The 11,152-nt window shown below is 55.2% G+C and overlaps 1 protein-coding gene across 1 annotated transcript; it reads right to left on the minus strand.

Annotated features, from left to right (window-relative positions):
* Positions 1–876: 876 nt before the first annotated feature.
* Positions 877–1,603, minus strand: LOC116846165. The gene has a single exon (XM_032819680.1). It carries the CDS (start codon positions 1,566–1,568, stop codon positions 888–890), a length of 681 nt encoding a protein of 226 aa, XP_032675571.1. The 5' UTR covers positions 1,569–1,603; the 3' UTR covers positions 877–887.
* Between the last annotated feature and the right edge of the window lie 9,549 nt (positions 1,604–11,152).

Here is an 11,152-nt window from a genome sequence, read left to right on the forward strand (position 1 = left end):
TATACATAATTTATCAATATAATTATATACATAATGTATACAACATATACATAATTTTTCCCCTATTTTATGACCACAATTATATATTCTTTGAGAATATACAAAAACGATATACTATAAGAAATATCATGGAGTAAAAAAATTCAGTATTAATCATTGTTATTAAGTATTAATCACTGATGTAAAACAGATTTACGACAACTAATCCTATCTTTTATTGGATCAAGTAATAGTACTCAATTGATTAATATCGAAGAATTTTGGAGAATGCATTACGCATCCCCCGGAGACCCGGGGAGGTCTCCGGGGGTATGTGGGACTCCCCTCCCCCTCTCTAAATGAGAGGAGGAGGTATAGCCACTAAAAACCCCTGAGTGTGTCCTTCACCGCGCGAGTAGGGCGACCCCCTGACATCGCCTTTCGGCATTCTTCGGGGGGCCGCCCTGCGCTAGCGCTAATGCGCTCCTTACCCGGTGAGGGGAGGAGCGGGTTACGTACCCGCAAGCCTCCCGCTCACCAGTTGCGCCGTCCTCGGCATTTGTGCGGCGAGAGGCGGACACACGACTTCTCGCCGCACCCCTCCCGTTGGTTCTGGGGAGGTTTTGGGGTTGTCGACGGCAGGAGTCCCCGCCTACCGCGGACCCCCTCCCCGGAGCCCACTCGTATCACCTATTGAGGGCCGGGTGAGGGGACGCCCCAGGACGCGCCTCCGAGATCGGAAAGCGCGGTCCGAGCGTCCCCGCCCGCTCTTCCGTGGGTGGGTGGGCTCCACTCCTAACTCCGGAGTCACTCCGGGTCGGCCCGTCAGGGTAACGGGTGGCCGGGGGGATTGGGAGAGGAGATGTCCTCCCCTCCCATGGCCGCCCGTAGGTGAGGGCGTTCCTACACTAAGTGGGAGGGGAACCCCTTAATTGGGGTTCCCCTCCGGGACCCTGTATCTGAGGTGGGCGGGGACGCCACCTGCGACCCCGCCTCGCACGCCTCCTCGGCACCTCGTCCTTCTCATCCTCCTCCGAAGAGGAGGTGGAGGGGGGGAGCGGTACAACCTCTGCCTCCCCCCTCCTAACTCTTTCGGCGGCCTCCTTCCGCCCCATAACGGAGGAGCAGAAGGAGACCACCGCCTCCCAGGTCTCTTTGCTCCCGACTATAGCTCTGACTACGGCCGGGAGCGAGAGGTCGCCGCCAACCACTGCGATCAGGACACCGCGATCGGCAGCCCACGCCTGGCATTCAGCCAGGGTGTGCTGCGCGGTGTCCCGATCGGCCGCACAGTGGTGGCAATGCGCCGTACACTCTTTCCCTATTCGACACAGGTATTCACCGAAGCAGCCGTGCCCGGTGAGCACCTGTGTCAGGTGGAAGCTTAACCCGCCGTGACCCCTGTCCACCCATTCGAGGAGACAGGGGCGGATGGCCTCGATGGTCCGCCTGCCCGGCACGTTGGGCCCCCCGAGTTGCCTTTTCCAGCGCCGGAGGGCCCTACGCCGGGCCAGGGCTCGGATCCGCCCTATGGTCCCGGCCGACAAGTCTTCTCCCTCCTCGCGGAGCCTCCTTAGGCAGGTGTACATGTCGGCGTACACCCCGGCGAGGAGGTCCGCAGGGATCATGCCGGCCAGGACCGTGACGGCTGCATGCGACACGGTCCGATTAGCGTGGGTGAGACGGTTGGCCATGACGCGCTGGGCGCTATTGACTAGCGCCCTAATGCGCCGATTGGCCCCCATCTCACCCGCCCACACCGGGGCCCCATATAGGGCTATAGAGTGGACCGTGTTGGCATACAGCCGTCTCACCAAAGTCCGTGGACCACCGAAGTTGGGCAGGAGGCAGGCCAGCACGCCCGCCATCCTGCCCAGCTTGGGGCTAAGTCGTTCGAAGTGTTCGACAAATCCCCAAGTTCCATCCAGGGTGAGGCCCAAGTATTTCAACACAGGCCCCACCACAACGCGGGTATCTTCCACCATAATGTGGGCATGTGGGGGCGGCCCCTCGGACCGAGCGTGCAGAAATAACACTTCGGTTTTATTGGGAGCCACCCTCAGGCTCAGCGCCCGAATAGAGCGTACGACGCATTCAATGGCCACATTGGCTTCCCCCCAGTCGGTGCCCCCGACAGAACTAGCGTGTCGTCCGCGTAGCAGACGACTGTGCTGCCCGGGGGAAGAGCTGTCCTGAGGACGCGGTCGTATGCGAGGTCCCACAACAGGGGCCCCAAGACGGACCCCTGCGGGAGCCCGCACCGCATGCCCCTTCCGCGCTGGAGTCCGTCACGGTCGACGAACTCCAGAGTCCTCTCCCGGAAATAGGCCCAGACAATATGGACCAGATAGAGGGGAAAGCGGTGATACCGCATCGCCTCCTCTACCCGGTCCCAGGGGAGGTAGTTGAAGGCATTCGTTATGTCTAACGATACTGCCACAACTACCCTCCTCTCCTCCGTCTCGGCCTCCGCGAAGGCCCTCACACGGAGAATAGCGTCCACCGTGGAGTGGCCAACGCGGAAGCCATACTGAGCGTCGCTCAAGTCCGGGCCCTCCCGAGAGAGGTGCCGGACGAGGCGGGCCACCACGATCCTTTCGAAGAATTTTCCCACCTCGTCCAATAGGCATATGGGCCTATACGCGGAAAGGGCGTCCAGGGGCCGGCCCACCTTGGGTATGAGGACCAATCCCGCCCTTTTCCACCGACTGGGGAAAGTGCCCGTCCTGAGGCACCCGGTGAAGAGGTGCCTCAGGCGGGCCCCGACATCGGCCAAGACCAGGGCCCAAGCTCGGCCCGGGACCCCGTCCGGCCCAGAGGCTTTTCTCGCCCCGCCGAGCCGGCGAGCCACCTGGGTCAACTCGTCCCCGGACACCTCCCACTCCTCGTTCCAGTCCGGAGGGGGACCCTCGTACGGAAGGGGCGGCGGCCCCTCATCCGGGAAGAGGGCTCCCACCACATTGTCGAAGAGCGGGGGTTCAAGACTTTCCGTGACCAGGGGCGCCCAGGGTCTCAATCTTTGCAGGATTATCCTGTACGGGCGCCCCCAAGGGTCTTTGTCCAGGGACTTGAGCAGATCCTCCCACGCCCTGGCCTTGGCCTTCACAATAGCTACGCGTAGGGCTTTCCGTGCGGCTCGGAAAGCCCTGTGCGCCCTCGTCGCCTCGGCGACGTTCCCCGCCCTTCTGGTCCGTTGCATTCGACGTCTGGTTTGGACGGAGGAGCGCTTAAGTTCGGCTATCTCCTCCGTCCACCAGTACGCAGACCTGAAGGGCGTGGGACGGACTCGGGGCATGGACGCATTGCACGCCCTCTCTATATCTTCCCCGAGTCTCCCTCCGCCTCCTCCTCCACGTCCGCCGGCGACCGAATGGGTCGAGAGGGATCGTCCCCCCGAGCCCACTCCGTCCCGGCCATGGACGCCTTGAGGGCGTCCTCGTCCAGTTTATGGAGGGCCCATCTGCCGGGCCGCCCCCGCTCCCTTTCCCGGCGGCGCCTGAGCACCTCGGGGGAGATGGCGGAGAGGATTACCTCTATGTAGAGGTGATCGGAACCAGCGTTGATCCCCTCCGCCACCCTCCAGCTCCCCACCGCGCGCGCCGCAGGGCCATTGACCCAGGTGAGGTCAATGATCGATTCGCCCTGCGGACGCACGCAGGTGAAGGCCCGACGACGCCGCCCAGGTTTCGGTGAGCCGATCACGATGGTTAGTGGCCGGGGAACCCCACGCCGTGGATTTGACGTTAAAGTCCCCGGCCACCACCACCGGGAGAGGGGTGCATCTTCTTATAACCCCTGCTACCCAGTCAAGGTGTTCCTCGTAGTCGGCCCCTATCTATCTGGGGGGAGCGTAAAGGGCGACCACCACCAGGGCGCCCCATATCACCGCCACCAGGAACTCCTCGGCCTCGATAAGCGTCGGTCAGGGAGATTGCTGGCAGCTCCTCCAATATATGGCGACCGAGTCCCCCGGGACCTCGAACCAACGAGTGTCGTCGGCCGGGACCCGGTAGGGCTCGGACGCCACGCCCAGGCCTGCCCCGCGTTCAGGCGAGTGCAGGAACAGGTCCTGGGCGATCCTAGTATGGCCTAAATTAGCCTGGAGGAGTTTAGTCGCCATTGTTGGGCGACAAGTTCTCCTCCTCCAGGCCATCCACCTCCATTTGTGTAGGGGCTATATCCGCCCCCCCCTGCCTCTCCGTCCGCCGTCGGCGGAGTCTCCTCCATCTGCACCTCAGGGAGGACTCTTGAGTCCTCAGGTGCAGATGGGCCAACCTCCCTTTTCCCGAGCCTCCTAGGCTCTCTTCTCTCTTTCGGGGGAGGGGCACGTAGACCCGACCCGGAGGGCCCCGCAACCGGCTTCTGGAAGATAGAGGGTTGCTGCGGGCCGCCAACCTGTGGGGAAAGGGAGGGAGGCGAGGTTCGGGCTTTCCCCACCCTTTTTCTCCCTTTCCCCCTCTTCTTTTGGGAGGCAATGCACGCCTCCCCACCCAGTCTGTGGGTCACTTCCTTCTCGGCCGTGGAGCACACCGGACATACAATGCGTCCGGTGCACTCCGCGGCCCGATGGCCCGGGCCGCCGCAGCGGTAGCATACGCCGGACCTATCGACGTCGCTGCGGCAGTGCTGGCGAACGTGCCCCTCTTCCAGGCAGCGGAAGCCTCGTCGCCAGCACCTCGACTCGAGCCATCCCCCAGCCGACCTGGATGTGGCCCGCCTCCGCGATTTTTTTGGCCACGGCGACGGGGCACTGCGCCCAGGCGGTTGCGAGCCCGTTAGGGGCTCTCTTAGGCCCTCCGCCTTGATATCGGAGGGACCTCCCCCCGAAAAGTCCGCCACGGCCGCAGCTATCTCTGCGGCCGTGATGGAGTCCTCCAGGTTGTGGAGGCAGATCTTCGCTTTTTTTGTGGGACGGTCGACCCGCACTCCCTCCGTGCCCGCGAACACCTCTTTCAGCCTGCCGGCCAGGGTGTTGGCGAGTCCCACCCCCTCAGGGTCGGGACCCTCGAGGATGAGAGCGTCGGTTATGACTCTCCTACACCTCAGGTTGCTGATTCCCAGCTCCGAGAAAGGGATCCTGCTCCTGGCGGTGCGCATCACCTCGCCATACCTACCCTCCGGGCAGGTGATACACACCGCCGCAGATGTTGGCGCCTTTAGACGCGGCGCTCCTTTCCCTCCCGGTTTGGTGATGGACTCCGGGGAGGGTTTGCCACCCACCTTCTTTGGGGGTTCCTCGGGGGACTGATTGCTCCCCTTCTTCCCCTTAGACGGTTGCCCCTTGCCGCTATCCGGAAGGGAGGGTGCTTTTCCCCCCGAGGTCGGTTGAGTTGGGGTCGATTGGGGCTTTCGCCCCGCTCTCCTTTCCATCACCTTATTCCAGCCGTCCGCTGTGGGCGGCTGAGTGGGGGGACGAGTAGAGGCCACCTTCGCACTCATCGGCTCTTTGGCCTTTTGAGTGGAGGTGACTGCCCTGCCTTTCGGGTCGTCCTTCCGGGCTATAGCGACTCCTTGACGACCCTTGGGGTCCGGCTTTGTTGTCTCCCGGCCCTCGTTCTGGGGGAGACCCTGGGTTGGGAGTACCTGTGGGGCAGTGTCCTCCTTCCTCTTCTTCCCCTTCCTCTTCTTCTTTTTGTTCTTGGTGGCCTTCTGGCCACCCTCACCGGCCCCCGCAGCAAGGGGCCGAGTCGGGTCCTTCCTTCCCTCCTGCCCTCGCCTATTCCCCGTGGATGAGGGGGGGCGGCGGCGCACCTCCACCTCTATCTCCATGGCAGATCCCTCGACCGCCCCACCTTCCCTAGCGATCACGGGAGGACCAGTGATCGGGGGCGAGCGAGGGTGAATGCTCATGCTCGCCAAGACCTTCGTGATCACCGTGACCAGGTCAGCCTCCGGTGTCCCCTCCGCCGAGACGACGAGAGCGGACACCACCACCTTCGGGGGCTCAATAGTGGTCGAGACCCCCTTGAGCGGAGGTCTGACCACAGGAGGGATGACCTTCCCGGGTTGCGGACGGCAAGCGGGGTCAGGTGGGGGGTGCGGGAGGACAATGAACGTCTCCCGAGTTCCCTCCCTCTCCGATTCCGTCTCCTCCACGATGGTCGGCCGTGTCGCCAGCCTCTTGGGTCGGGACAAGGCCGGCTGGGGGCTCGGCGCCCGCTCCGCCGCCGCTTTCTTCTCCTCGAGTTTTTTGGTACGAGATTTGAGGTTCTCGTTTTCCTTCTTGAGGCCCTCATTCTCATTTCTGAGATGAGCTAGATCTCCTCTCAGCTGACGGGCCTCCTCCCTTAGCTCCTCCCATTCAGGTGTCGAGACCACCTGCCCTGTCCGCTGAGTGCGCACGCTGAGCACCGTCGCGGTCGCCGAGATTTGCACCGTGGCGTCCCAGAGCTCCTTGATCGTGATGCCCTTAAGGTTGGTGCAAATTTGGGCAATCTTGCGTAGCATGGCCACCTTCTCAGTGACCACCGCGCCCAGTCCTGACGGAGAGAACTCCCCGAACTGCTGCAGGAGCTCAGCCTCCTCCATGCAGGCCTTCCTCAACCTAGACGTGGGTTTTAGCGCCGAGGTTGGATCCAAAGCGTAATCTTCGTCCAGGCTTTGGCATTCCTTCTTCTTGAGGGCCTTTTTGATCTTCAAGGCGTCCGCCGTGAAACACCCCGCGTGCGAGGGGTTCTTCGGGGGACGTCTCCTTCCGTCCTTTTTCCTGTCCCTAATTACTTCCACCGTCTCCTCGTCCTCCCACTCCGAGGAGAAGTACGAGCCCGAGGTATGCACCAGCACCTCGATCTCGCGTTCGGGAGATGAGTCTGGTAGGGGGTGGGGCCGCACCCCCTCTTCTTGGCCCTCCCTAAACGGGTAGTCCTGCCTCCCGACGGTCCAGGGGGCTCCTCCCCCGCCTTACCCTCCGAGTCAGGTGAGAGCTCCCTTTTTTTCCCCCTGTTGTGATCGGAGTCCTCTCCTTTCTTCCCCCCTCCGCGCAGCCTCAATGTGGGGGTGCTGCGGTCAGGTTCGCCCCTCTCCAGGAGATTCGTCTGGACTGGTCTTGGCCCTGTCGAGTCCCCGACGCTCTCAGGGCGGTAAACCGCCCCAAGGCCTTCTTCCATAGGGAGGCCGTTGCTGGCTTCCCGTATCTCCGTTATGGCCTTAGCCATAGGAGTCCGTCCAGCTGTGCAGGTGATCGGCACAGCCTTGGGCATGTTCCGCCCACAAAGTAAGGAGACGTACACCTCCACCTCCACCTCTCCTTCACCCTCCATTTCAACGTTTTGTTTTTGTAAGATAGAGCCATTCTTGTGTTGCCCACCCCTTATAACCCGAGGGCGTACAGGGCGGGCTCTAAAATTGGGAGGAAGTTAAGTACCCCCCAGCCGGTGCCCCCTCGGCTGAGGTCGGGCGATTTGTATACCCGGGGTTCGCCAGGTGCCCCGGTGGTGGACCGCTAGTGACCGACTAACCCGCTGGCCATCCATCTCCTCGCCGCGGCCCAAAAACTTGAGATTGGGGGGGTTTTTTTATAGAGGTCCCCATCCTCGCAGCCCAGGCGGTTAAGCCAAGGCCCTCGTTCCCCCGGAGATCGTCATAGACATGACATAACAACCCCGGGGGTTTACGATATGTGCATAGGTCCGACATTGGTCGGACCACCGCTGTAGGGGTCCTGGCAAATACCACGCAGATCCCTGATACTCCCCGTGCGCAGCTGCCCATACGGGGGGGCCCTCCCGGTCGGCCACGCCGCGATATGCGGACGTGACCAGGAGGAGTCGCAGGGTTGCCGGGGTGCGGCACCTCTCCACTGAATGTGGGGAGGACCAATGTACCAGTCCCTGCGACTCCACCTGCCGTCCCGCCGGCCCGGAGGGAATCTCCGGGTAGCTCCGACGGGTGGCCATCCCAGGGTGCGCGACCCCGACCTTGGAATATGTCCGAGCGGCCCGCGCACTCTTCCACCCCCCGGGTTGTCGGAAACTACCGACGTGCAATCCCGGGTGTCGGTACCTCTCCCCACCCTACCCAGGCCGAGGCCCGAGTAGGGACGGTTCGAGGGTGTCCCACACTTTCGGCTGCCAGACCGGCGTGCAATGCCTACTCGTGTGGGACCTTCTCCTCCCCCAAGACGGGAGACCACCCGTCTCGGAGCGGAGGTCCCCCCTACCCCAACCCCCTCCCCCCAAGACTGGTGGTGGAGCAAGCCCCACCTAACGGCCCCAGCCAGCCGGACGATTGGAGTCAGGACCGCCTACCCCTACCGGCGATTGGGCCCATCGGCCCTGTGGAAGTCACCGGGCTCCCCTGCAGTGGAGGGTCTTACGTCCCTCTCTAGCAATCGCGGGGATGCAGTCCATCGCGGTCCGATTTTCTGTGGGGGTTTTCCTTCCCCGTTGCCGCCGTTCGCCAACGATCCTCAGGTAGGGGCCTCCCTTTCGGCCGAAACCGAAAGGTACTGCCGCCGAGCCTTCATCGGATCGCCGGTACCCCTCCACCACGGTAAGGTGGCGGCATGGAGGGGTCGTTCAAGGAAACCATGTCATTTGATGAAACAACACTATTGTTTTAAATAATATTTTTTAAAAGTTTCTCTCAAAATTTAGTAATTCGATTTGTTTAATTTGGATTTTTTTGGATTTTTTAATTTTTTTTGTTGGATTAATCATTATAACATTTTGTTAAAAATGTAAAAGTAATTATCACTGGTTCACTACATTACATCAATATTCATCGCATATCGAATGTTGCATTGTTTCAATATCTATCAACAAATTATCCAATAAACAACAAATAAAAATTATATAACTATTATTTGGTGTTTGCTAAGTATGTTATAATATACTGTGAACAATATAAGGATATATTATGTAAGCATGAATTGTAAGAATACCGTTGGAGTCATCAGAGTCACCGCGTGCGCGCTCGATCGTCAGGTTAAGCAACAGTTTAATGCGGATCAGGATATGGATGGTGACCAGCGGTTATACCGCTTGGGATCGAAATTATCGCAGGAGGATTTATGAAAGTTTGGAATGTTATTGACAACCTTCGATATCTAGTAGTTTATGAGACATGAGAAAATGAGGAATATAAGTATATTTTTGTAAACATTATGATTTTCTCATTTTTCACCTTTGCATAATAATTCTCAGTATTTGATTACTATCAATATTTAACAGTGATTTTATTATCAGTATTCACCAGAAATTAAGTACTGGCCAAAAAATTACTGAATTACTGGTAATATTTAATTATTAATAATTTTTCGGGTGTATATCAGTTGGATACGGGGCAGTTGGACACAGTCCAATCACAAGTCGCTGTTCCAAGGGACCCTACAAATGTCTCTAATCACACGGTGCTGTGATTGGCTGTGTCCAAATGCACCGTGTCCAAGTGCACCGCTCCCTAATTTTTCAGTATTTCTTAGTATGATATTTTTATAAGGGTGTCCCTAAGATGTAAAATAGTTTATCCTGTGTAAGTAAATTAACGCACAGAGCTAATTTCTCTATCGAAAATTGTTTTTCAGCAAGAGACCCAAACAGACAGAGAAGCTGTTTTTTTAAAGAGAGAGAAGGAAAAAAGAGATGTTGTGCCCCAAGTGGAGAGGCACGTTGAGTAGGTTCGGGATTGGTTGGTCGAGAATGCAAAGGCGAAGAGATGTAGTTCAATAAATAAATTTAATGCACTTCTTGTGTGAACTTCCCGAGTTCTTATTAACTAATACAGATTGACGATCGCGTAAGTTGCTGTCTCAGGACCGGAGGAGCAATAACCTCTTTGGCGTTCTTCTCTGGTCCTTTTATAATATATAATTAGGTCATAGGCGGGGGTGTTTAGACAACTGTAAAGTTGTTGCATTTAATGCTGACCTGTCCCCAATATGTTATAATATATTTCCAAGGCGACGCTTAGCGTAGCACTTGCATAATCATAATAATGTTGTAGCGCTGTCGAAGCGGTTTCTTACGAAACGTTTCGGCAACGCTAAAAATAATACTAACGATTATAACAGAGAAAAAAGGAGAGAAAAGAACAGATATGCGTTTTTGACAGTTGAGAAATTAATAATTATAATAAAATGTAACCCTTATAGAAATATCATACTAAGAATCATTGATAATTACTTATTATCCAGTATTTTTAATACTGAAAATAAGTAATTATCAATGATTCTTAGTATGATATTTCTATAAGGGAATCATAAAATAATGATTACAGTTTATTATTATTATTATCATCATTTTAATATTCTAATTATTATCTATAATTAATATTTATAGAATAATGTACAATGATTAAAAATTCATAAATTTTTAATTCAGATCAGACACTATCCTTATAGAAATATCATACTAAGAATCATTGATAATTACTTATTATCCAGTATTTTTAATACTGAAAATAAGTAATTATCAATGATTCTTAGTATGATATTTCTATAAGGGTATATCACATTAGAATTGCGACAACTTGGTCAGGATAGTAAAGACACTACGTGTCCCATTAGTAAATGGGGGATGAAATGCTATGAACGTGCCTGTCTATCGAAATTATCGAAGAACCCTTATAGAAATGTAATATTGATAAGTAATAATTTGGCCAATGATAATTACTGTCGTACGAGTAATAAAATTATTGAACGATAGTAATTATCACTGGCCAAATTATTACTTATCAGTATTACATTTCTATAAGGGAAATGAAGCTTCTTTTCCGCGATGCCGATTGGCTGTTCGTAGGCAGCTAGATTCGTGCCGCATGCAGTTGTCAGTCACAGCATGGCAGATCCTGTATTATATCATAGTTATATTCTGTGTTTGCTGGGTAATAAATACTAGAAAATTATTAGTGATTATGTATTACCAGTAATTCAGTAATTTTTTCGTCAGTATTTAATTTCTGGTGAATACTGATAATAAAATCACTATTAAATATTGATAGTAATCAAATATTGAGAATTATTGTGCGAATGTGAAAAATGAGGAAATCATAATATTTAAAAAAATATATTTATAATTCCTAATTTTCTTTTGTCTCATAAACTACTAGGTATCAAAGATTGTCAATACATAATTCCAAACTTTCGTGAATCTTCCCTCGATAATTTCGATCCCAAGCGATATACTCGAGGGCTGCTCCGTAAGTTTTGCGACTAGTAAGGAAAACACGGTAATTT

This window comes from Odontomachus brunneus, unplaced genomic scaffold (assembly GCF_010583005.1).
Source record: "Odontomachus brunneus isolate Ranch 3 - 2012 unplaced genomic scaffold, Obru_v1 Obru_scaffold_061, whole genome shotgun sequence".
NCBI classification, from domain to species: Eukaryota; Metazoa; Arthropoda; class Insecta; order Hymenoptera; family Formicidae; genus Odontomachus; species Odontomachus brunneus.